The sequence below is a fragment of the Clarias gariepinus genome, chromosome 1, assembly GCF_024256425.1.
Source record: "Clarias gariepinus isolate MV-2021 ecotype Netherlands chromosome 1, CGAR_prim_01v2, whole genome shotgun sequence".
NCBI lineage: Eukaryota > Metazoa > Chordata > Actinopteri > Siluriformes > Clariidae > Clarias > Clarias gariepinus.
The window spans coordinates 20,878,587-20,903,462 of NC_071100.1; the positions used below are offsets into that span (position 1 = coordinate 20,878,587).

The 24,876-nt window shown below is 35.7% G+C and overlaps 3 protein-coding genes across 3 annotated transcripts; all 3 read right to left on the reverse strand.

Moving 5' to 3' along the window:
- Positions 1 to 1,308: 1,308 nt before the first annotated feature.
- LOC128530081 (interleukin-8-like) lies at positions 1,309 to 2,442 on the reverse strand. The gene is made up of 4 exons (XM_053503798.1): positions 2,327 to 2,442; positions 2,013 to 2,130; positions 1,673 to 1,750; positions 1,309 to 1,497 (listed from the first exon to the last, which is right to left on the reverse strand). Exons 1-4 carry the CDS (start codon positions 2,385 to 2,387, stop codon positions 1,479 to 1,481), a joined length of 276 nt encoding a protein of 91 aa, XP_053359773.1. The 5' UTR covers positions 2,388 to 2,442; the 3' UTR covers positions 1,309 to 1,478.
- Positions 2,443 to 7,439: 4,997 nt separating this feature from the next.
- On the reverse strand, positions 7,440 to 8,505 carry LOC128530169 (interleukin-8-like). Its single transcript, XM_053503923.1, has 4 exons — positions 8,360 to 8,505; positions 8,001 to 8,124; positions 7,767 to 7,844; positions 7,440 to 7,667 (listed from the first exon to the last, which is right to left on the reverse strand). The coding sequence occupies exons 1-4, from the start codon at positions 8,418 to 8,420 to the stop codon at positions 7,649 to 7,651; spliced, it is 282 nt and encodes a 93-aa protein (XP_053359898.1). The 5' UTR covers positions 8,421 to 8,505; the 3' UTR covers positions 7,440 to 7,648.
- Positions 8,506 to 13,591: 5,086 nt separating this feature from the next.
- On the reverse strand, positions 13,592 to 21,168 carry LOC128519128 (protein mono-ADP-ribosyltransferase PARP14-like). The gene is made up of 15 exons (XM_053492763.1): positions 20,924 to 21,168; positions 20,638 to 20,771; positions 18,967 to 20,469; positions 18,599 to 18,832; positions 18,272 to 18,496; positions 17,616 to 17,673; positions 17,325 to 17,468; positions 17,163 to 17,222; positions 15,872 to 16,048; positions 15,541 to 15,723; positions 15,002 to 15,366; positions 14,665 to 14,902; positions 14,433 to 14,569; positions 14,097 to 14,274; positions 13,592 to 13,999 (listed from the first exon to the last, which is right to left on the reverse strand). The coding sequence occupies exons 1-15, from the start codon at positions 21,093 to 21,095 to the stop codon at positions 13,713 to 13,715; spliced, it is 4,095 nt and encodes a 1,364-aa protein (XP_053348738.1). The 5' UTR covers positions 21,096 to 21,168; the 3' UTR covers positions 13,592 to 13,712.
- Positions 21,169 to 24,876: the final 3,708 nt, after the last annotated feature.

A 24,876-nucleotide genomic window follows, 5' to 3' on the forward strand; every position in this document is an offset into this window, starting at 1 on the left:
AATAAGTTATAATAAATCAAACCTATATACAGTATATAAATGTAGTTATTTTATGGACAGGGTGTCCCAAAACATCCTCCACATTTCTTTATAAACATGTAATATATATAAATGTGTGTCTTCAGGTGTCTGTCGCCTTGCACCTCTAGGGACCGGTTCGATTTCTGCCTTGGGCTCTGTGTGCATGGAGTTTGTCTGTTCTCTCCGGTTTTCTCTCACAGGGAAAAAACATGTAGATTAGTCTAATTAAAATTCCCAAATTGTCTGCAGTGTGTTAATGCACATGTGAATGTCCTACCATGGTTGTAAATAAATTCAGTGGTCACCATTCACCCCCATGGTCCCTAGTTAGACTACAGAGCTTTATAGATGAATGGATGGATATAATAACATAATGTATTTGAACACACAGTCCTAAAGTGAAGAGTAGTATCGAGGTCTTCCAATGTTTCTCTGTTAATGCTCCAGCTGAAATAACCCTCAGAAAAAATGGCTGTTTTCATGCCTCACACTTACTTTGTTCCATTTCTCCTCTGATTTTACCATATTATGTAAATGAGCTCCTCCTGAGACACGCTCTGCCAGACGACTACATATGGTAGCTGCAGAACTACAATAAAAGAAATTAATTTATAATAATGTATAATAATAATAATAATATTTTTTAACTAACAACCAAACCCAGTGACCTCAGCAAACTGTGGCATTCTTTTTTTATGATGCATTCTACTGCATATTCTTTGTTGTTTGCTTTTGAGGGTTGGTTCTTTCAGGCTCCTCTAGGAGATGACATGTCTAAGTCATGATCTCAAAGAACACCTCCGGGATGAGGAGTAAAGACAAATGTGAAGCAGGCCTTCTTTTCCAATATCTGTGCCTGACCTCACTAACAAGCTTGTGGCTGATTAAACAAAAATCCTCACAGTCATGCTGTAAAATTATATAGAATCTAGGAGATCAGTTCCATATAAATGCGCATGCTTTTGGAATGGGCTGTTCAGCAAGCAACTCTGGTTATAGTGATGAAATTAAATATAGGCTTTATAGTGATAATAATTTATCACTTATAGTCTACAGTTTTTTTCTTTTAATAAATTAATAAATTTAAAATTTTAGACCAACATAAGTGAGACAAATGGTGACAAAAAATGTAGTTTTAGAATAAAGAGATATTTGTAGGCTAAATTTATTTACGTGATTTATGAATTTACATTAACATGTTTTTATTTATATAAGCATATGACCCAGTTTTAGAGCAGTACCGAGCTGTCAAAAACAGTGTAGAAAACTTCTGAAACGATTTATTAGTAATATTTATAAAATGTTTATTGTGGTAATAAAAAAATAGACATTTGTTGTTTTTTATTTATTACAGACCAAGTATAAAAATACTGCTAGAACATAGATAATTACTCATATAATGAGTGAAGAAACACTTAGATTATTACTTCATCAGTTCTTCATTCTTTTCTTTTGCTTCAGCTGTGTTGGTTCCTTCTGCAGGGATGAAGAGGAAGATGTTAATATAAATATGAGTTAATAATTGACAACTGAAAGCAGTTTGTGACAACATTTCAAGCCATATTCATTATAACTTGTATAAGGCATGTGAAATATTCATGACTCCAGGTGAGCGTAATATGATAGGAAAATATGTCAATTTGAAACGTACCCTTTAAGGATCTCCTGAACCCATTTGTGATTGGGGTTGAGGCATAATTTAATTTCTTTCCTGAATTTCACTGTAGCACTGCAAGTACAAGACATTATTTTAAATATTTATGAAAACAGCGGCATCTAGGTCTAAATCAGATTTAAATCAGGCTTGTTACACCTACATATATCCAATGAGCAAAAGAAGCTTGTTAATAAAGTAATTTTTAAAAAGAAATTGTTAATTTTTTAGGACAGAAAGCCAATAATTCAGTTGCTAGGAATAAACATGCTTTAAAGACATACATTAATGTTTGATATATGACCAAACGTAACAGACAGTTTTTATTAATCCTTACATTATTTCTGTATTTTTGCAGTGAGGACCAGGCAGAAATCTTTCGATCTTCACAATTTTGTGAACAGAGATTTCCTTTTGCCATTTATTTGTACACTGGCATCGTAGCTGGACTTGTCCTGTTGTGTTAAAGAGAAAAAGAGATGCAATGGGAAAAAATAGAGGCATATTTTAAAAGTCCACTATTTATGTTTACTTTATTTATTAAACTCATAAGCATTAGTCCCGCATTCTTAACTAATTATACTTAAAAGCATGATTTGATCTATTCTATAGCAAATTTTATATGGAAAAGTAACATTACAAAATACATACCTTCTGTCATTGAAAAGAGTGCACAGGCTAAAAATGTGATGACTAAAGCAGAGAGGTTCATCTTTATTACTGTTATTGTAAATAAAAAGAAATAAATTCAGTAGACCACTCTTATCAAGTGCTCTAGGAATTCTCAACTAAGAAACTGAGCTTAGGGCCCTTTTAAATCCTTCTGCCTCCAATGAATGCAGAAGATTGCACAACACACTTCCTCCTCAGCATATTACAAGATGTATTGCAAGTCTTCCATGGAAGTGATATTTATTTCCTCTATCCCAATAATAGTTGCCGTAAAAGGCAATACTTAACCTGAATGCTTCGAGTGCATTTTGGTTTAATGTGTGTTAACCGTTACATGAGGAACAATAATTTTAATTTATGCGGATCATCAATATCTACATGTACATTAATTTTCTGTATAATTTTGCATAGATGTTTTATTGATAAATGTCAGCAGAATAATTTACGAAGTGTGTACTGTAAACAACTAATTTTTGTTAAAGACATTTAACAGTGTGCACCAGAAATTTACAGTTTTTTTTACACAGCCAAAAAAGGTGCAATATGTAGCCCTGAAAACAATGTTTACTGCTGGTATGCTGAAAAAATTTTTAATTCCTAATTAATCCATCACATGTTTAACACTCTCCGAGAAAAATGTTTAAGGTTTACAGTTTAAGATATAAATGGTCATTGGGTGTTTCATTTCAAAGGAATACCCACAGTGTGAAATTTTGCTTTAGCTTTTTAAATTTTCTACCCCTGTGAGTGTAGAGAATTATAATAAAGGTACACAACTAAAGGTAAATATAAATTATAGAAATTGTGGAGAGAGAAATAACATATCTGTACAGCAGGTTATGTGTTTTGACAGCTGATCTAAAATTAGAGTTTGTCAGAATTACTTCATTCATGACAGGTATATGGCCATTGTTGGGGCATTTGGAGTTTGGATGCAATTCATTGATTCTAAGCATAGTTGCATGATCCATTATAAAGGATGTAAACATTTATGCCACTTACAACCAGATAAATAAGCCATCTGACCTGAATGATCTTGGTTTTAATTTTAACATTACAAGAACATAATTTAAAATGACAGTGCAGAACAGACAGACAGACAGACAGACAGACAGATAGATAGATAGATAGATAGATAGATAGATAGATAGATAGATAAAGATAGAGAAACGTGCTATTGTGGCTTCACTAACATGCTTTACTCTCTGTCACTGTCTTGTATCTAAAATCTTCTCATGTGAATTCCTGTTTCGCAATATTGTTACGTAATTTCCAAAGTTTCTGGACAGAATTAAGCAACGTACCATATAATGAGGAGGAGAAAGGAGAGAAATCTCTGGCTTCTTGCCCAGTTACTCTAATCTCAATCTCTGTATGTCACAAACCAAGCACATGCGTCATTGTTCATGGAATCCTGTGAGGTGGGTGGATGCACATAAATTTAAAATACTATATGGTATGTCGTCTTTTTAGATAATAGTGTGGGAAATAGTGTGAGGGAGGAAAAGATTGGGGTGGCTTATACACAGGGATTCCAAAGACACTACAATTTTAACATTGGAAGCCCATAGTTATTTATAATGTATGAGCATTAGTGCACTTATTTCGCTCAGTCTCTTCCCAACTACATCATGGTGTTTATCAACACATAATTTATTAAGGCTCAGATTCCATCTTAAGTTTTTTGGAAAGAAAAATGGAAACAAATGATATGGCAGACCAAATCATATATTTTTACATTTTTCTCTCCTGCATATACAGTACACAATACAAAATAACAAAATTAAAAACCAAAACTAAAACAAAATCTCTTCTACAATTAATTTTGACTTTATCTTATTAAAAAAAAAAAGATAATTTTTTGCTGCTCAAGTGAAGACATATAAAATACTTTGTATTAACACAACCTACTAAAAGTGTTCTTGTGATAATAAAACAAACATGCTAAGTTATAGGTCATTCCCATAAAGGTTTTGAAGACTGTACCAGCAAATACACTGTAGAGGGTCAAAAAGTCTTTTTTATTTAAACATGCTCAATAAACAGCTTCTCTTTAATGAACAAAATACTTTGGAGCTTTAGTGTGTTAATGGGGGCGCGTGTCCACTGGGTTTAGCTCGGTGTGGGTCGTGGTACAGAGAGCAGGTAAGGCATGTAGCCTGGATCAAGAGGTGTGTTGGAGGGACAGGGTGTCACGTATGTATAACACAGGCAGGCAGCTTTTTTCTTCTTTCGATGCCTGCCCACACTGGCTGAAAGCACATCATTACAGCAGCCCCAGTCATGCAATGTAAGGTTTGGGAGGAGAATCTCTCTGACCCCCCAATGTTAATGGTGCAAATGCTTGGCTGCCGTCATTTGCAGAACTCATGACAACTGCTTTAGGAGCACCTGCTGTTTGATGCTGGTTTCAAGGAGATGCCCTCCCAGATATTCTTCTGGGGATCTTTGTGAGCCTGTTTCTAGTCGGCTTGCCTGCGTTCTCCACCAGTGTGTGTGTGTGTGTGTGTCTTAAAGATGCTGAAGTTACTGTCTGCCATCTCCTGGTATTTTTCTGAACTTTCTACTGTCACAACTATACTTCCTGTATCCTATGTTATGAATTTTGCAGTGCAACCTATAAAAAAATTATATATATTGGACTTGCAAGTCTGTTTCCAGTTGACTTACCTGCATTCTCCAGCAGTATAGCAGGTTGACAAGGCATAGAAAAGCACAAAACAACACTGGCTGGAAGCCTGCCATCACAACACATAAATTATTGGCTGATCTTCTTGAAGTTGCAACACACTTTGCAGTATGAAACCTGCTTCATTGTAATACTTTACGTAAGCTCTTGTGGTTAGCTATAATTATTTTTTTTTTCCAGCTATTTGCTTTAAGTTTTCCATTAATTGCTTAATGCCAAGTTAACAAACAGGAACATGGAGGCAGCTCCAAAGAAAATGGGTAAAATATTAGACAGCAAAAAAATTACTATCAGCTCTGTTTGGGTATTGAGAGAATTTCATGTGGAGGATGGTCATACTAGACCTACAGGTTATTGGCTTTACTCACTCATCTTCTATACCGCTTTATCCTGTATTCAGGGTCGCAGGGACCTGGAGCCTATCCCAGGAGACTTAGGGCATGAGGCAGGGTACACCCTGGACAGAGTGCCAATCCATCTCAGGGCAGAATGATTTTATAATTACCATATTCCAAATCATTAGGCATAACATTTTTTATTTTATAAAATAATAATGTAATAGATTTGTTTTTAAATTAGGGCAAGACTGACCTAGATTTCAAATTATGTTTAAATAATCCAAAATGATGATCCACACAATTTTTTTAGGGAAAAAACCATGCTGTTAGGTTCCCAAGGATTTTCTGCTTTTTAGTGGAAGTTCTGACATCACTCTTACTCTAAGCACTGGCAGAGGTTCAGAGCTGTCAAAATCTCTGCCAAAGTGGTTCCAGTAAATCAGGTTCCTGTCTGCTGAAAATCCACAAGATAGATAAGTAAATATTAGAGTTCTTTCATATGACTGCCAAAGGTTTGCAATACAGATGTTGAATTCAGAAAATGTTAGTTTAAATTTGCTTACTTACACACTTAAAGGTCCAGTGTCAAACAGTTTGACCATTTACCTATTTCTGTTTGTAGCTATTTTACATTAATGCCTAATTAGCATAGATTTAGCCTATTATTGGCTGTTTAATTAAATATGTATCATAAAGACATTATTTTTACCTTGTAAAAATATATAAAGCACTGTCATTCATTTATTTATTCATTCATTTAGAATAGGGCACCTGGGTGGGAGCAAAGGGACTACAGTAAGCACAGGGAATCCCCAAGGTTGTGTACCTAGCCCACTGCAGTCATTGGATTGGAGGAGAGGAAACATCTTACAGGAAAGAGGTTGGGCACTGATTGCCTGGTGTCAGGGGAACAATCTCTCCTTAATTCAAGATAAGAAGGAGAATAATCGAGGAGATAATTATTAATCCACATGGTACCACAATATTCAGCAGCTTGTGAGGAAATCCCAACAACGTCTGTACTTCTTAAGAAGAAGAAATTAGGCATGTCAACCAAAATCCTCAGAGCGTTCAGATGAACAGTCAAAAATTTAATCACCAGCTCAATTACAATGTGGTTTCGGAATTGCACTGGTCAGGAATAGAAAGCTCTCCAGCGGGCGATTAAAATTGCACAGTCCATCTGGGGAGTAGCCCGCCTTGTACTTCAGGACATTTACAACACCATGATTTCCAAGAGGGCCCATCACACTTATTACACACGATTCACAGTTCTGCCAGCTGGAAGATGATACAAAAGTGTGAAATCACAGACAAAAAGACTTGCAAATAGTTTTTATCCACAAGCCTTTTTATCCCAAGACTTTTGAATAGCTGCACTTTAAAATCCTTAAATACCTGAATCCCCCTTATCAGGATCAAACCCAGGATCGTAGGGATGTGATATAGCTAAGGTATCCTAAACTTGCTTGATTGCTTGAATTGTGAACTTCTGTGACAAATTTATATTATGCTGAAGACTCATGCAGGTGAAATTGCTGATCTACTTTCAATATCACAAGCATCTGCCTATACAGTAGGTTGAGAAAAAGTGCATGGGCACTTCAGTAAAAGATAAGTGCGTAGGCAGACGAGGAATAACTTTCAAAAAAACCTGACAAGATAAAAAATAACAAATTATTATTATTATTATTATTATTATTATTATTATTGTCATGATTGTCATAAATGTACATTTTTAAGAATGTTCTTAAATAATTAAATTTCACTTTTGTCTTAATATGTTTGTCTACCACTTTATGTTTTCTTGGTGTTAATTAGTAAAATCTAATCCAACCAGATTAATAAAACAAAGTTTAGAGAAGGTTTAGAGGAAAAGCAGTGCATATTAAAAAATTAATCTCTCTGTAGACTGAATTTTATTTAATTGCCAATGTCAGGTTACCTTAAAGGTACCCATGCTGGAGGTGTTGCATGTCTTACAAAGATGCTTTTTTGGTTTATTTTCAGTTATTTAAAGCTATCTGATACATTGATAAAGCATAAAGCGGTAAATAACAGACAGTAAGGTTAAAAAAATATTTTATTTGTAATATAGGTGGTTAATACATAAAAATAGCAATTCTGTGTTTTTCTAGATACAAACAACGTATAAAAATACTGCTAGAACCATGATAATTTCTCATATCATGAGTGAAGTGATAATGAGACATTTTTCTTCTTCTGGTCTTCTTTCTTTCCTTCTCTGTCAACCATCTTCAACTTAGTAGCATTCTATTGTGCCAGGTTCCTTCTGCAATGAGGATGAAATAGATGTTAATGTTAATTAATGACTGACAGTTTAGGCTACATTGATTAGAAGCAAACCAGATTACAACAGAAAAACATTTACCTTTTGAGGAGATTCTGAACCCACTTGTCTTTGGGGTTAAGGCACAATGTAACTTCTTTCCTAAATTTAACTGTAGCACTGCAAGTACAAGACATGTTATTTTAAACACCTTAAAAGTGGCTGAGTTAGGTCTAAATTAGTTCGACCTGGTGCAACTACCTTCATATTTTTGCAAACATTATTACAAATTGTTGCACAAAATGAATTGGACAAATACATTTTATACATACGTACATTACTTCTACATCTTTGCAGTGAGGACCAGGTTGAAAGATCTCCAGCTTTACAATTCTACTATTAGAGATTTCCTTTGTCATCGTTTCTGTGCAGTGACATCTGAGCTGCAATTGTGGAGCTCCTGCAGAAGTGAAGAGATGTGATCAATAATAAACACAAATTCTCTGCTAAGCATGCTTGTATAAGCAAGATGCTGTTAGCAACTTTTTATGTTTAATTCCTTTTAAGAAAATACACCTACATTCATAATTTGGTGTATAATATATAATATAATCAAATGATATATGTAAAATTATCAAATGCTATAAAGTAAAAAAAAAAGAAAAAGTCAATAATCCACAAAATGTACTACTGACCTTCTGTCATTGCCAAGAGAGCACAGGTTAAAAAAGTAATAGCTAGAGCTAAGTGCTTCATAATGATTTGATTAAAATAAAATAGTAAAATAAACAAAAAAAAAATAAATTCAGGACCACTTTTTCCAAGTGCTATAAGAGTTCTCTGTGAACAGTCTGAGCGCAGGTCTCCTTTTATAGCCCTTCTGCCTTCAGTAAAAGTGATAGATTGCGTAACAGACGTCCTACGCATGAACTTCAATGCTCTTCCAGTGAAGTGATTTTTCCTGATGAAGTGATTTCCCCCCTTTATTCCAAAGTAAACACTAAGCAGGAAAATGTTTGCTTTATTTTAATTGTATTGTGTGTAATATATATATATATATATATATATATATATATAGTGATTCTCTCTCTTTCTGTGTGTGTGTGTGTGTGAAACCTTACATTCTTATTTTAAATAATTTAAGTCTCTTTATTAATTTCTTTAACTTGGTATTAACAATTCCTGATAAAAAGATAACAAACTGTAATTTCAAGGTGTAAATGCTGTTAAGTGGGTGAAAATTTTATGTGTTCTCCAGCTTTAAAGGAAAATTTAAAAGAGTAGCTTTACCATTGTACAAATGTAATTGTAACAAAAAATCATTAAGGCAGATAGCTGGGGTCTGTATATATAAAACCTTATTTATTGCTCTTTTTTTGTCATCTTTAACGTCAGAGCCAGCAGTGGACCCATGCGAACATGGGAACAAATTAAAGTGAAGTACGAGAACATCTTATAAAATGGTAATCTTTAGCACAGTTATCTTCATTTCCTTTTAAGACAGGGGCAAATCAATATGTTTCATGGTTTCAAACAGCAACCAAGAAAAAGGCGGAACAGAAAAAACAGGTGATGGTCCGGCACCCTCTCCCTATACCCCCGCAGAAGAGCTCGCCCTTGGTTTTAATAGTAACAGACCAATTGTGGAGGGCATCCCTGGGGGTGAGAAAATTACCTCCACTTATATAGACACAATCAGGGGATAGAATGTTAGATATTATTAGACACACACGGCGATTAACACATGAATGATGACCACAGCTACACACACACACACACATGTATAGATGTACTGTATGTATGTTTAAATACATCTATCTATCTATTTATCTATCTATCTATCTATATACAGTGTATATATATATATATATATATATATATATATATATATATATATATATATAAAAACAATCAGATGTGACGTCGCCATTTCAACCAATCATAACCCGCCAGGAGTGCAGCCTAAAATCCTGTTTACATAAAATAACCTGCTTCTGAGCAGGTTTAGGCTTACGGACCTGTTGCTATGACAGCAAGTGCGAGATGCGCATCGAAAAACGAAACAATTCAAGATCAGGACAAATCCACAACAATCAAATCCGGCGTACGAAGAACGGACATCTAAACATTAATGATCAACATTTTCATCCATTTTTTTTGTGAATAGCATTTTATAATTAGCATTTTTATGCATTTTTAGTATTATTAGTATTATATGCAGTTATTTTTAAACTCTGTTTATTTTCTATAATAACTTTGCTCCTGTTTTAAGTAAATAATATAAAATCAATTTAATATAATTTTACCTTATTGTTATGCCGAATCCATCCTTCCTCTCAAGCACTGGATCGTAGGGCAGGTTTAAGCATGCATTGAAGCTTAGGCAATTTATCCCTGCCTGTTCTGAAATTTCCACAAAACTCAAAAGGCTTTACTGTTGAATAAAAGAAATCTGAGCTCTTAATCTGCTCCGTCTTGTTTAGCCTGATATAAACTCTGACGTCTCATTATCGTAAGGAAAGTGCTTAGTCAGGTCAGTTACTACAAGAGAATTTCATTTTAACTACCCTGGACTGTAGGAACTGGTCCTTCTGTCTGGTCTGGGGACTGGTAATGAGACAGTGACTGTTGGCTGGAGATTTTGTACATGATAATGTCACTGCTGGTAAGACACTGTTCAACCACCAGGGATATTTAATAAAAGCAGTGCATTGGTTTGCAGATAAAAGATAAAAGATAAGCCACACATACTATATATGAATAGATCATTTACTATATACTTATGAGACAGATGTGATTAAAGTGACCGGTAAGAACTGATCAGTGAAAATGAATATGAAATGTTATGTATTCCTAAATAATGCATTCTTAAAAATGCATTATCAAGACATGGTGACTACAATTGATATCACCCAAAAATGGACTACACTCTCAGTTTATATTAAACATACTTCCCTTCCCAGAGGGTGCTAGACAGATGAAATATGATACAATAAGATAAATAGATATAAAAACCTTCAGTCTACTGTACACTAGAAATATTTATCCAGACTAGACTTGTGTTGCTTCACTGAAACATGTCTGAGTCAGTTTATTCTAATGGATAAAAAATGTAGCAAATCCAAAACAAAACAAAACAAAACAAGACAACTAAAGAAATGAATAAATATAACAATAAAGAAAGCAGAATATTATGTAAATGTACAATGGTGAATTATTATTATTATTATTATTAATAATAATAATAATAATAATAATAATAGTAATAATAGTAATAATACTAATAGTAATAATAAAAGTAATCATAATGATGATATTAGTGTTAGTGGATTAGTATTAGTATTAATATAATAATAGTATATTGTCTTTCTTGTATTTAAACCGTACTAAGTTTTTGTATACTGTATGTGGTGCAGTAGGCCTATATTGAAAGCATTCCTTTACCTTAAGAGTAAAAATAGTAGAAATAAAAGTAAAAAGGGCTCAGAATAAACATAAGTGTATGTAATGTTTAAATAGCAGCAAACAACATGTGGTCTCAGGCACACTTTGTTCAGTTTTACAAGGAAAATGACTGGTAACATTTCTAAACATCTTTGTGAGTCTGCCACAATTCATCCATTTATTTTTGCTTGTAATATCTGATAGCCAAGCATTAGTTTTTGTTTGAACAGTGAGCATTTTCATAAAATTCTGCTTTTTTTACTGTCATGCAACTCTTTACTGCAACATGAAATTTTATTAGGAAAAATAATGTTTGCAAATACTAAGCTTTTTCCTGACCCATTTATGCAGAAATCAAATTAGCATTAAAAGTTAAATGGGGGTAAAAAACATTTGCACAATAATCTATAAATTGTGATCATTCAGTAAGTAAGACTAAGAAAAAGATTAGAGGCTCTGGCTTTTTGACACATTATCATCTTATCAATCTCAGGACATCACAAACCAAACACACACGTAATTGTTAATTTGACACATAAGCAATGCAATATTTGTGAATAATTCACAATAAATGTATAAAATGTACAATATATGATAATATGATGTTAAGAAGTTAAATGACTTGGTTATTGGCTTTAAGGGGTCTAACAGTGAATAATTGTTGGCTGAACACATTGGAATGTGGGAAACTCTCTGACTAGGCTCTAGTCTGAACTTGCTTTAATTTGCTAGCATTTTCACACCTACATACTACAGTACTTTCCAAGTAATTGCCTAATATCAAGCTGATGTAAATCTTGTGGTTTTAGAATTGCGATCTATGGATTCATAGAGAATGTGGGAGTCTGGCCTTCATGGTTGAATTGTAGCAAAGAAACCATTACTTTGAAAGAAGAACAAGCTGAAGAGACTTTCATGGGACAAGAAACACAAGAAACAGTCATTAGATCAGTGGAGACCTGCTGTTAGGTCTGATGAGTCCAAATTAGAGATTTTTGGTTGTAACCACCATGTCTTTGTTAGATGTAGAGAAAGTAAATGGATGGCTCCTGAATGTATGGATACCACTGTGAAGCAGAGAGGACTCACTGTTTGTAACTTCTAAGGCAGACTTTACCAACATGGATAAAACAGCATTTTGCTGAGACACGCCATTCCATCTAGCATTTAATTGGTTCATTTGTTTTCCAACAAGACAATGACCCAACATCCTGAACTTAATATGAAGCAGCCAACAAGAATTCACCATCTCTGGGAACTCCTTCAATATTGTTGGAAAAGCTGTCATCAAAGAAAAGGGTGGCTACTTTAAAAGACATAAAATATAAGACATATTCTGAGTTTTTTAAACACTTTTTTGTTGACAACATAATTTCACATTTGTTCTGAAAATATTATGTCAGAAATATTAAATCTGTTTTTTTAATATTAATATACTATGTTGAAAACAATTAAAAAGAGAAAACATCAATAATGCTTAAAAGATATTTATTATATATTTTTAAGTTATATATATTTTTTATGAATAAAATTTAAAAACTGCGGCTTGCAAATTTAAATTTAAATGTTATTTGTCCCATACACAGTCATACACAGCATGATATGCGGTGAAACTGCCTTTAAAAAGAAAAAAATAGAGTATCCAAATAAAGAATATGAAATAATAATGAAAAAAGGGGTATTTGTATTCATAATAGGGCATTTGTATTCAGCCCCTTTTACTCTGATACTTCTACGTATAATTTACTCTGATACTAAACTAAAACCACTTGAACTAAATGCCTTCGGAAGTCACCTAATTAGTAAATAGAGTCCACTTGTGTATAATTTAATCTGAGTATAAATACAGCTGTTCTATGAAGCCTTCAGAGGTTTGTAAGAGAACATTAGTGAACAAACAGCATTTAACATAAAGCCCAAGGAACACACCAGACAGGTCACGGATAAAGTTGTGTTAAAGTTTAAACCAGGGTAAGGGTATAAAAAAAAAATATCCAAAGCTTTCAGCATCTCACGAAGCGCTATTCAATCCATCATCCAAAAGTAGAAAGAGTATGGCACAACTGCAAACCTACCAAGACATAGCTGACCACCTTAACTGACACCCCAGGCAAGGAGAGCATTTATCAGAGAAGAGGCCAATGGTAACTGAGAGAGATCCACAGCTCAGGTGGGAGAACAGGAGAACTATTAGTCGTGCACTCTACAAATCTGGCCTTTATGGAAGAGTGGAAAGAAGAAAGCTATTGTTGAAATAAAGCCATAAGAAGTTCCATTTGTGCAGTAATTTGTGACAAGCCATGTAGGGGACACAGCAAACATGTGAAAGAAGGTGCCACATGGCGACAAATGTTCTTGATTTAACAATGTTTTATTTTACGATTAGGTTTGTGTGTGTGTAAATAATCCTCATCATGATGTTTAAACATCTACAGTAAGTTATTCATCTCTAGCTTGTTGATTTATGACTTAACAATAAGCAGACATACTGTTAATCCAAGAGATCACTCTGAGCTAGTGGAATAGTAGGATTACTTTTTATACCTGGCATATTCCTGGCAGGATTGGAAAAACACTCTCTCACTCTGTCACTCAGCTGTGCCTTTATCTGAATGTGATGAGGTAGTCTGGGTAAGCCTGGCAGTCATGAAACACCACAAACATGCTGGGATTCTGCATGTTGTCGACCACACTGTCAAATCTATCATTAGGATCCAGTGATCCGCGAGGTGGCGGAACTGTCATGTCACTTCCTCCCTGGGTGTAATAACCTGTTAGGACAAGTGTCACAAACATGCGCTGTGTCCCATCTGTGGAAGGTACAGAGTAGGTGGTATTGGCTGAGTAGTTTGCATTCACAGCAAAGTATGTCCCGAGTCCATACAATGTGCCTGCAAAGGGGAAAAAGAAAAATAATTTGAATCAAGTTGAGCTTGGACAATACATTTTTATTTATTGAGTTTTAGTCAAGCAGTCAAAAACTATTACCATTTTGTCCAGAAAATCTACGGTTAAAGTTACTGTGCTGTATAGAAGTGCAGGCATCAGCTGTAGTTCCATGGTATAGGAATCTCTCTCCTGCCCCAACTGTTCCATTTTTATTCTGCAGCTCTGTTTTACGAACTTCATAAGCCCGGCGCAAATTCACATTCTGAATACGCTCGATCTGTACAATCATGTGTATCATACATGTGTTAACTGCTTACTTATTGTGCACAATTTTACAATATATTAACACCCGCATCCCCATCCTTTCCCCTCTCTCTCCCCTTTTGCTCTCTTTCTGTAATGTGTTTACTACCACATTCCTATTGGTTCAGTCACCTTGATAACTGCTTTTGTGACTGTTCTCTTGAAGTCACTTTTCACTCTTTTGTACTCAGCAGAGCTGGGGTGCAGAGAAACCACCTTTAGAATCTCCCCTGTGGTCATGCTGTCCCAGTACAGTGGAATAATGAAATCTGAGGCACAAAAAAAAACAATGCGGAAAAATGTTATCAATGCAATATGTTTTTTTCCCTAATATGATTAATTGTGAAAACAAGTAGCCTTGCACCTGACAGGTTCTCCAGTCGTTTAATATTTGCCACAGCTGTGTCCCCGATTGCTGTGGCCTCCATTTCTGCAAGATTTACTGTCCATTTTTGTGCTTGTGCATCCACTATCCCTTCGCCAACATTCTTGTTTTCCAGCTGATGATGAGCCTGTTTAGGCAGTCTCTCCCAGATTCCTCTTGATCCCAAAATGCACCAACTGGTACGGGAAAAAACATCATCTTGCTCTTTCTCTCTCACCTACAATAACAGAATGCTGTCTGTTTACACAATTCTTAATTAGAGGCACAAATAGAGATAATATATATATACCTTATTGCAAACAAACCTACAACATACCTGCCTGACAAGAGACCCTTGCACCAGCTGTATGAACTTATTTACTCCTTTTGTCAGTCCACTAACTGTCAATCCATCAGGGCCACGTTGGCTTATCTGAATACCCAGAGAAGTCACGGTCTTGATAATATTGTCAACTTCAGCTGGTGTAAGGTGTTTAAGTTCCTCTTGTGAAACAAAATGAGAAGAGCTGTGTCTTTTATATGCTTGATGAAGCTCTTGACAGGCCCTTGAGACATTATCATCAGTTAACCCTACTACAAGAAATTCAGCTGTGACATGTTGGTCTGGAAGACACTGGGCAAGAGACCTAAAGTCTAGGGTCAAAGAAGATGGAGCAGCTCTGTGGACTGTGTACGAAGGAGCTGTTAAAAACAAAAAAAACAACAACAAAAAAACAATGACCAAACAAAGGTAGTTAACTAGCAGATCTTTTCACTGAATTCTGAGGCAGCAAATTAGGGACAGTGCTCAGTCACAGCCACATTGTCGCAAGTAAAATATTAAAATAATTGCTGTAAGTGGTACCATTTTCTTACCTTTCACCTGGGTAAAGCTGCCAAAGATCTGCTGCGCCATTGATTTGAACTCCAAAAAAACATGGATTTTCATCAGAACAATGTGAATTATTTTTACATTGTTGAAACTAGCTTGTACTGTAGCATCCTTCACACCCTGGAGAACAGCCTTGGCCACCAGGCGAGCATCCAGCCCTCCTTTACCTACAAATTCCACATGGTTAAGTTACACTACAAAAGTGATGTTCTGTTCTTGTAATGTATCTCCAGACTTCTGTAAATGTAACATTCCACATTTGTTTTTCTACAATAAATTTGATTTATGAAGGATTATATAAACATAAATACTGACCAGCACAAATAGCAGGAATGGCCACTGACTGGTAGCCACTGCGTTCGCACTGGAGAAGGATATCTTGTGTCAGTTTTTTAATGACGTCTGTATCCTTCTGTCCACACACGTGCATAATGGCCTTGCAGGGGAATGCTCCAGGCTGAGTGACAAAGATTTCCCCCTTTTTCACTTGCGCTAGATATATGGAAAAATATATGATTAGAAATATGCATTTAAACATATTAAACTGTACCACTCACTCTAACAAGGGGTGAGCAACAATATCCACTTTAGCTAAATCAGCCAGTCATGAAACACATATTTCATGAAACGCACATACCAGCAGCTGCTGAAGCAGGTCAAAACTATAGTGAGTATGCTGCATGTAAGCTAGATGGAGCTGAACCAAGGTTTCATGACTAATAGTGGAAACCCCATGCTGGCTGGTAGATGTGCATGAGATAAGCACCATGTGTCACTATTTACTTAGGAAATGTACAGATAATGCTGTACTCATCAAGCAGAACAATTGAAAAAAAAAAAAGGAACACAGAACACAAGAGTTTGCTTTTATTCCCACAATGCAAAACAAAGAGGCACATAAACAGGCAGACACAATCTGAAAGTTGGCATAAGGCCCTAACCAGCTGCCTATTGAGAAGCTGCACCTCTGTTTATAATCTCTTAACAATCTCTCTCTGTCTCCCTTATTGTTAACAAACCAAGGAAATACCCTGAAGATTTACCTCCCAAAAACCATGACAAGCCTGTTCTTCAATAAATAATCTCATGTGGGATTTAAATATAAATATACAACCAGATTTCTGTAAAATTGATTTGGGCCAATGTTTGTCATAAATATACACTGATTTCATTGATTTATTATAATAATGTGTAAGTTATGCATGTCATATTTTCAATAGTGGATCTGAAGACGCTGAAAACACACACACACACACACACACACACACACACACACACACACACACACACACACAAATTGGCCCTACAGCAAGTGACTCTTCGACCTCTTTTCCAGTGAACCTAATCTACTGCCCTTTATCTACATTATTTATATTTATTATATTACTTTTATCGCCTCACACGCATATAGTGAACACTGATACCACACTGGCGGCTCAGTGCTAGGTTTCCCGCCTGCCACAAAGTGAACACTGATTTTCAAAAAATTTAAAAATGGACACTTTACTAGCATTAGAATTCTGTTTTAATGTTTTGTAAACTTTTTGTTGTTGTTACTTGTGTTATGCAGCAGAGAGCAACATAAACAAACTTTATAACATTATACCTGCTGTTAGAGCAGCCATGACTTGTGGTCCAGCAACAGTCAGGATGTCATTGCACACATCTGAAAAAATAGACATTTTATATTTAAAAAATGTAAAAAAAATTTCTACCTTTTTATAGAAAACAAACATAGATAACTGTGGTGTTTAGGATAAAACAACACCTGTCTTTAAGTCTGTAAAGTCTGTGGTGTTTACAACGACATCTGTAGTCTCATTGCTGATGTCTCCAAATATCAGATGGACCTGACAGCTGCCCATTGGGATTGTGATTTCATCAATTTCTGAGCTTAGAGACTGAAAGGCAACTGTGGAAGCCGATAAAATATGCAATAGTAATATTATTGCAGTCAAACATATCAGTCAACATTAAAAACATTATGAAACAACACTTAAAAATAAAAGACAAACAAAAACAACCAAACAAACAAACAACCACAAACTCACACACTTACCTTGTCCTATGTGATTCACCATTATTGCATTTAACCCAGCATGGACTGCCTGGTAGATCTAATAGTGAAAATGACAGAGAGGAGAATTACTCTTTAACTATTCTTATAACTTTATTTGGGCCAGTGTTTGTCATAAGTATACACTGTTTTCATTGATTTATTATAATAATCTGTAAGATATGTCACTCATATTTTGCATAGTGGATCTGAAGACACTGCACCTAACGCAGGAACACACACAAAGAGTTGGCACAACAGCAAGTAACTCTTCGACCTCTTTTCCTGTGTAAATATTCCACTGCCCTTTTGCGCCACCGTGTGGAAGTATTCATTAAGTGCCTTCTCTGTTTCTTTTTTCTCTTACCATGTTATAATTAGAGCATATAATAATAATAATAATAATAACAACAACAATAATAATAATAATAATAATAATAATAATAATAATAATTATTATTATTATTATTATTAACTTTACATTATTTAGTCTCTGTGGACAAATATTGTCTTTATGTTTTTGGTTTTCAAATATTTATTGAGTTGTTATAATATGAGTACGCCTGCCTTCTTGAAAATGTTATACTGTATTTATAAAATAAAATATCAACACTAAATGTATGATGCTTATGCCCAATATACAAATGACATTTTCTTACCTCTTCAGAATTTGGGTAATTAGGCATTATTACAATTCTTATGTTTTTGAGAGAACTCGTCGGCCCAGCCAGGCCAAACATTCCAATCTCTCTTGTCAGAATACTAGCAGCATTTTGTACAGGTAGAGCCAGAACCACTCCAGGTCCAATTACTGGAAAAGCAATTGAGCTCAATGCCTGCTGTTCACATAGTGCCAAAGCTCGTCCAATTCCACTGTGTATTGCCTACAGGATAAAAATAAGAAAAGTGTCATAAGCAGTGTCTTAAAGCCTCACAAACTGCCACAACATTATAGAGCAGCTACTGAAACACTTTCACTCTCTGACCTGTTCACTGCTGTTTGTGTTTCCAGTCCAAGGTAGACACTCAATAAAGGAAACCTTGCTGCACCCTAAGTTAGTCCCATCAACCTCTAGCACATCCCCAGGAGAAATTCTGCACCTTCCTTTGATACCATAAAAATTACTCTTAAACTGCTGCCCTGCTTTATTAAGAAGGGATTTCCCAATTATAGTTGAGGTCAAGTTTGTGTTCAACATGGGGGCAACAAGTACATCAGCCTGTTCCAAAGAAAGTATAAATGTTACTTATCTGTGTATAAAATATTAAAGATGAAAATAAAAACTAGATGGTGATGTTTGCTGTTAGGGTCTTACTAGAAAATTGTGCGTTAATAATAATATATGAGTTTTACCTGTTGATCTTCAAGACCTCCAAATACAATTTCCAGGGAAACAGAGTGACCTGGATTTGACACAGAAGCAGGTATGATAGGGAGACTGGTAAAAGCTGTGTTTGTGGATGATGCAGCACCAGTTTGAAGGTTATTTTTCAGAGATATCAGAACCTGACAGGAACTCTGCAATAATTTCTGTGTGTTTAAACCTTCCTCTTGAAAGAACTGCAGGACTCCAGGACCATCCACTGAACATTTCCTCCATATGAGATGTTTAAGGGATGAATCCAGTTTCTTCTTCATATCAATTACTTCACACCGAGGTCCTGAGAGGTGGATACATGGGAAAGGTGATGGTCTTGCCCTTAGACTTAAATCTGTTGCTGTCACACCTAGTAGTGTCAGAAGTTCAGAGAAATTATCCACCATTTCTGCTAAAGGTAGAGTCACAGTATCACTGTATTCCCCATAGTTTTGCTTGTGGTTCAATATAATATTTTTTAATTTACTGACTTCGGCGCTGTAACCCACCAGTTGCACCTTCATTCTGGGATCAGTCCCTGTCCCTGTCTCGTAGCTAATTTCCACTTTAGAATTTCCTTGATTAGCCTGTTGTAATGCAGGTGTCAAAGTGTTCTTTAAAGTATCTATTCCTGGTGGCTTAGATTCAGCTTGCTCCAGCAGCACTGTCTCCATACACAGGTCTCTCTGTATTGCAGCCGCAGCTTCCTGAAGTGCACCTGTGGACAAACTCAGCAGAACCAAATCTAAGCTAAATCCTGTGGCCTCAAGCAAAACCGGACTACAGAGATTCTGCTGGAATCGTGTCTGGAAGATCTGAATAGCACCACTAGATGAAATAAATGCTTTAAGGGGACGAGAAAGTGGGATTTTTTTCTCCTGAATCTGATTCAGCAACTCTTGAAGCTTTGCTGCTGCTGAATGGATTTGTTCTTCAGGACCATTTAGGATAAGACTGCCATGTTGCTCCTGTGCAATCTGAATGTTTGGAAATCTTGACTTTATTTCCCGTTCAAACTGCACTTTTACAAGTGCATAACGTGTCTCAGACACAGGACATTCTTTACGTGCTTGCTGCCGCAAGTGCAAAGTATCTATAACGTTCAAAAACTTCTCCACTTCCTCATGTTCTCCAACAATCACATATAAACCTTCCTCTTTATAGAATCCAAGCTTTTGAGCGAACAGGTCAGAGTTTTTTTGTAGAATCTCTAGCCGTTTAGGCTCCACCTCAAAATGGATGATATGGCGATCCTGTATTTCAGACAAGACAATATCCACTTTTGCTTCCCACTTCAGCTGCACAACATCGTTTTGATCTGTTTGGACTGCATCCCTCGTTACCACTACTGTCTCTGTGACCAGGTCTAACTTAAAGCTGCTTAGTAAAGAAGAGAGCTGTTCCTCCAAACCTGACCTTGCTTTAAAATTGTCCTTTAGATAGTTCAGTAAATATGGGTCGAGTTTAAAAACTTTCTGCATAGGTGTGTTCCCAGAGGCCTGTAATACAAGCAGAAAACTAATGAAATACCTATACCACTTTTAAGCAAGAATTTATTGCCTATCAAAAATAGTTTTTAACTATTTGGCATTTATTTGGCATTTCCTATTAGTCAGAGAATCTATTATCCTTGTCAGCATGTGCATATTGTGTAAGACAGCACCTACTTGTTGATCAGATGTGGAATGCGGTAGAAGCTGCTTTTTTTCTTCAATGTCATGGTGTTTTATGAAGATCTGTACACATGCTCTTCCAGGAAGATTAATTTCATGATAAGTTTTGCTTAGTACTCTCTCTTGTGCTGTAATAATAATAATAATAATAATAATAATACATTGTGCTCTATTGTTTTTGCTCTATTGTGCCTTGCATACCTTTCACAAAATTAAACTAGAGCAGAAAAGTGTGGGAATAATTTACATCAGTTTTATTTAAATAATCATATTTACTGACCTGCTCTGTCCAAAAAGCTTATCTTATAGGTGTTGTCAGACACTTTTTCCACTTCTCCGCTCTCTCCTCCTCCAGACTGCCGTCTGATCTGAAAATAGTTTCTAATCCTCTTGACGTCTCCATCCTGGAGGTTTTTTGTCTCGAAAAGCACAGCATACTGATAGTCTGGCATACTGAATGAAAATATTATTAATTATCTATTAGATGATTCTTTATCTACCACTTGTTGCACACTTGCGTCAGGATGTAAGGACAGAACAACAATAGGAGTCACTTTCACTTTCAGTCGCTCTTCTCCTCCCCCACAGGAGTGTGTGAGTGATCTACACCTACGGCAAACAAGCATGGCTTTTTTTTTTTTTTTTTACTTTAGATCTGTTTATTTGCTGATGTGTTTGTGAAATTGAAGCAATTTTAAGTTCTACACTCTAAACAGAGGTCAGGCTAGCTTCCAGGTTGTTAATGTAATGAATATTTACAACATTTGTCTGTAATCCTCATTAACAGTAAAAAAACATTCACCCCTCCCCCAACATAAATACCAAATAGTGTAGTCATTGCACATACCACTCTATACTTAAAGAAAAAAACACACTTTTTATTCTTTTCTTTTCTTTTATCATCATCGTTATCATCAAGACTCTTATTTAGTAATGTATTTGTTTTTTTATGTTTCACTGTATAGGCTTCTCTTCCACAGGTGTATGTAATCTTGGGACAATTAATAGTATTATTTAAGGTTCTTGTTGCACACTTAGACTTTGTCTCGCATCTGTTTTCATACTGTTGTTTTCGGTGTGTTTATGTTCCATGAACAGTTTTGTTTTTAATAAACGTCTTTGCATCTGCACATACAAGTTGCCTGGAGTCCATCCATACTTGACAGATACAATATGTACATGAAAAGTTAATACAATACATTAGAACATTAAACTTTATATGATTTAACTACTGTAATGTAAATTAAAATTTGAAATATAAAAAAATAATTATATTTATATATATAATAATATTTATGAAAAATAAATATTTAATGTAAATAAATTGAAATATGAGAATAAAGTGGTGAGAATAGAGTGGTAGAGAGGAAGGGGCAAATTAACAAATAAATTAATAAATAGAAAAAATGCCAGCTGCAACTTTGATAATCCTATTGCGCAGGATAGTACAGCAAAGTGCTCAAAAACATGTTTCATTTTTCATTAATTCATTCAGCTGTTGTATTCTCAGGCTGCTGGGCTTTTATGTGCATTCCAGTGCTCTTGTGCGCTGTCCATAAGGCATTTAATTTTTTTCAAAACTCATCCAGTACCTTGCTAACTAATGTGCATGATCTAGCTAGGACTTTTTCTCCCTCCCTGCCTGTCTAAACGCTGCTTCTTCTACATCAGATGTCACAGATACAGGGTCAATCACTGAAAATTCTCAGGTACAGTCATCATTATCAGATAGTGCTATCAAAGCAGACTTGGTTTGTCCAAATATCTTTGGTCCGTGGTGTATTTATATTTCAATTGAATTGCACCAGAATCGGAGGAGAATGAGACCCAGCTTTTCAAGCAGTCTCTGTTCATTTGCGCACCGAGGATGTTCCCAACACAAATATCCACATTAATTCTGGCTTGGGATAGACACTAAAGGTGAACTGGCTTATGAAACTCCTCAGATTAATATTTACTTCTAAATCAGCAAAAAAATAATTTTATAAATGTTAAAGATTAAAGCCCAAGTCAACATCCAAATCAAGTCAGCTACCCAGACATTAATATTTCACTATGTTTAAATAAAGGATCTTATGATAAAGCTTTAAAAGTTAAGGTGATAACCGTATCATGTTTACCTTGTTTACCTCACTATGTACTAGTCAGACTAAATTTTCTTTACTTACAGAATGTGGTTTTCCTGATGCTCCATGTTGTTTTGCTCTTTATGGGCTTTCCATGTTTAAATAAGGAAATGCTGGAAACTTCAGTAAAGCAGTATGATGGAAGCTACAGTAATTGTTCACTTGAACAGAGTTTATTATAAACCAAGTTCCTGTTGTCACATTTTGTTCTGTCATACTGCACCACATATTAAAATAACTTAGTTAAATGGTGAAATAAATACATGGCAGAACTTTTACTTTCTGAAGCCCAGGTGTCCACCCCTGCACAAATAATGGATATAATTCTCCAGAAAATTGTGAACTTCGGTGGGTCATTTTAAATTGTGAATGTCATTAAAACTTCTCATTAGTCTCAATATTTCAGTCTACCACTGTACATGAGCTGATTAAAATGTAAATATAAAATAGATAATTAATAGCCTACCACTGCAAAGATAGTTTCTGTCTTTGCGATTGCTGTGTGATCATATCACTCTGAATGATGTTTCTAACTGTGGAACTCACTTCTCGGTCAGACTTTTTGGTAAAGAAGTTGCTTTTAGCTGCTTTCTTTCTTTTATCTTATTTCCTTCCTTTTCCTCATCAACCCACTCTTTGTTACTAAGATCTGTCTAAACTCAAGGCAAGCAACAATGATGTAAATATCATTTAGGGTCACATTTTAAGACACAGAAGAAGTTTACACATTTTTAAATTAAAGTCTGAGGGGCTGCATACACAAACTTTAATTTACATTTACATTTACATTTAGGCATTTGGCAGACGCTCTTATCCAGAGCGACTTACAAAAAGTGCTTTAATGTTTACAACATTGGATACATACTTACACTGGGTTAACTTAATAACTAAGTACCATTAGTCCAACACAACTAAGAAGAGTTTTTTTTTTTTTTTTTTTGAGTACTGGAGAAACAGATGCGTCTTGAGTCGTTGTTTAAAGATAGTCAAAGCCTCTGATGTACGGACATCTAGAGGAAGTTCATTCCACCACCTAGGTGCCAGAACAGAAAAGAGCCTGGATGAATGCCGCCCTCGATCCCTGAGAGATGGTGGGATGAGGCGAGCAGTGCTGGAGGATCGGAGGGAACATGGTGCAGTGCGTGGTGTAATTAGCGCAGAGAGGTAAGTGGGTGCTCGGCCATTTTTAGCTTTGTAGGCAAGCATCAGTGTTTTGAATTTGATGCGGGCAGCTACAGGAAGCCAGTGCAGGGAGCGGAGGAGTGGTGTGGTGTGGGACAACTTGGGAAGGTTAAAAACGAGACGTGCTGCTGCATTCTGGATCAGTTGCAGAGGACGAATCGTGGACAGAGGCAGGCCTGCCAGGAGTGAGTTGCAGTAGTCCAGTCTTGAAATAACAAGGGACTGAACAAGCACCTGAGTAGCCTGTGAAGAAAGAAATGGGCGAATTCGTCTGATATTGTAAAGAAGAAATCGACAAGAGCGAGTAAGGTTAGCGATGTGTGGGGAAAATGACAAATGATTGTCCACGGTTACCCCAAGATTGCGGGCGGTGGCTGAAGGAGTGATTTGGTTGTTGTCCGTGGATATCACAAGGTCTTGACCTGGAGATGAGTCACAAGGGATAAACAACAGTTCGGTTTTTTAATTCATAGCTTAGGTAAATATACAGTGGCTTGCAAAAGTATTCGGCCCCCTCAAACTTTCCCACATTTTCTCACATTACAGCCACAAACATGAATCAATTTTATTGGAATTCCATGTGAAAGACCAATACAAAGTGGTGTACATGTGAGAAGTGGAACGAAAATCATACATGATTGCCAAACATTTTTTACAAATAAATAACTGAAAAGTGGGGTGTGCGTAATTATTCAGCTCCCTGAGTCAATACTTTGTAAAACCACCTTTTGCTGCAATTACAGCTGCCAGTCTTTTAGGGTATGTTTCTACCAGCTTTGCACATCTGGAGACTGAAATCCTTGCCCATTCTTCTTTGCAAAACAGCTCCAGCTCAGTCAAATTAGATGGACAGCGTTTGTGAACAGCAGTTTTCAGATCTTGCCACAGATTCTCGATTTGATTTAGATCTGGACTTCGACTGGGC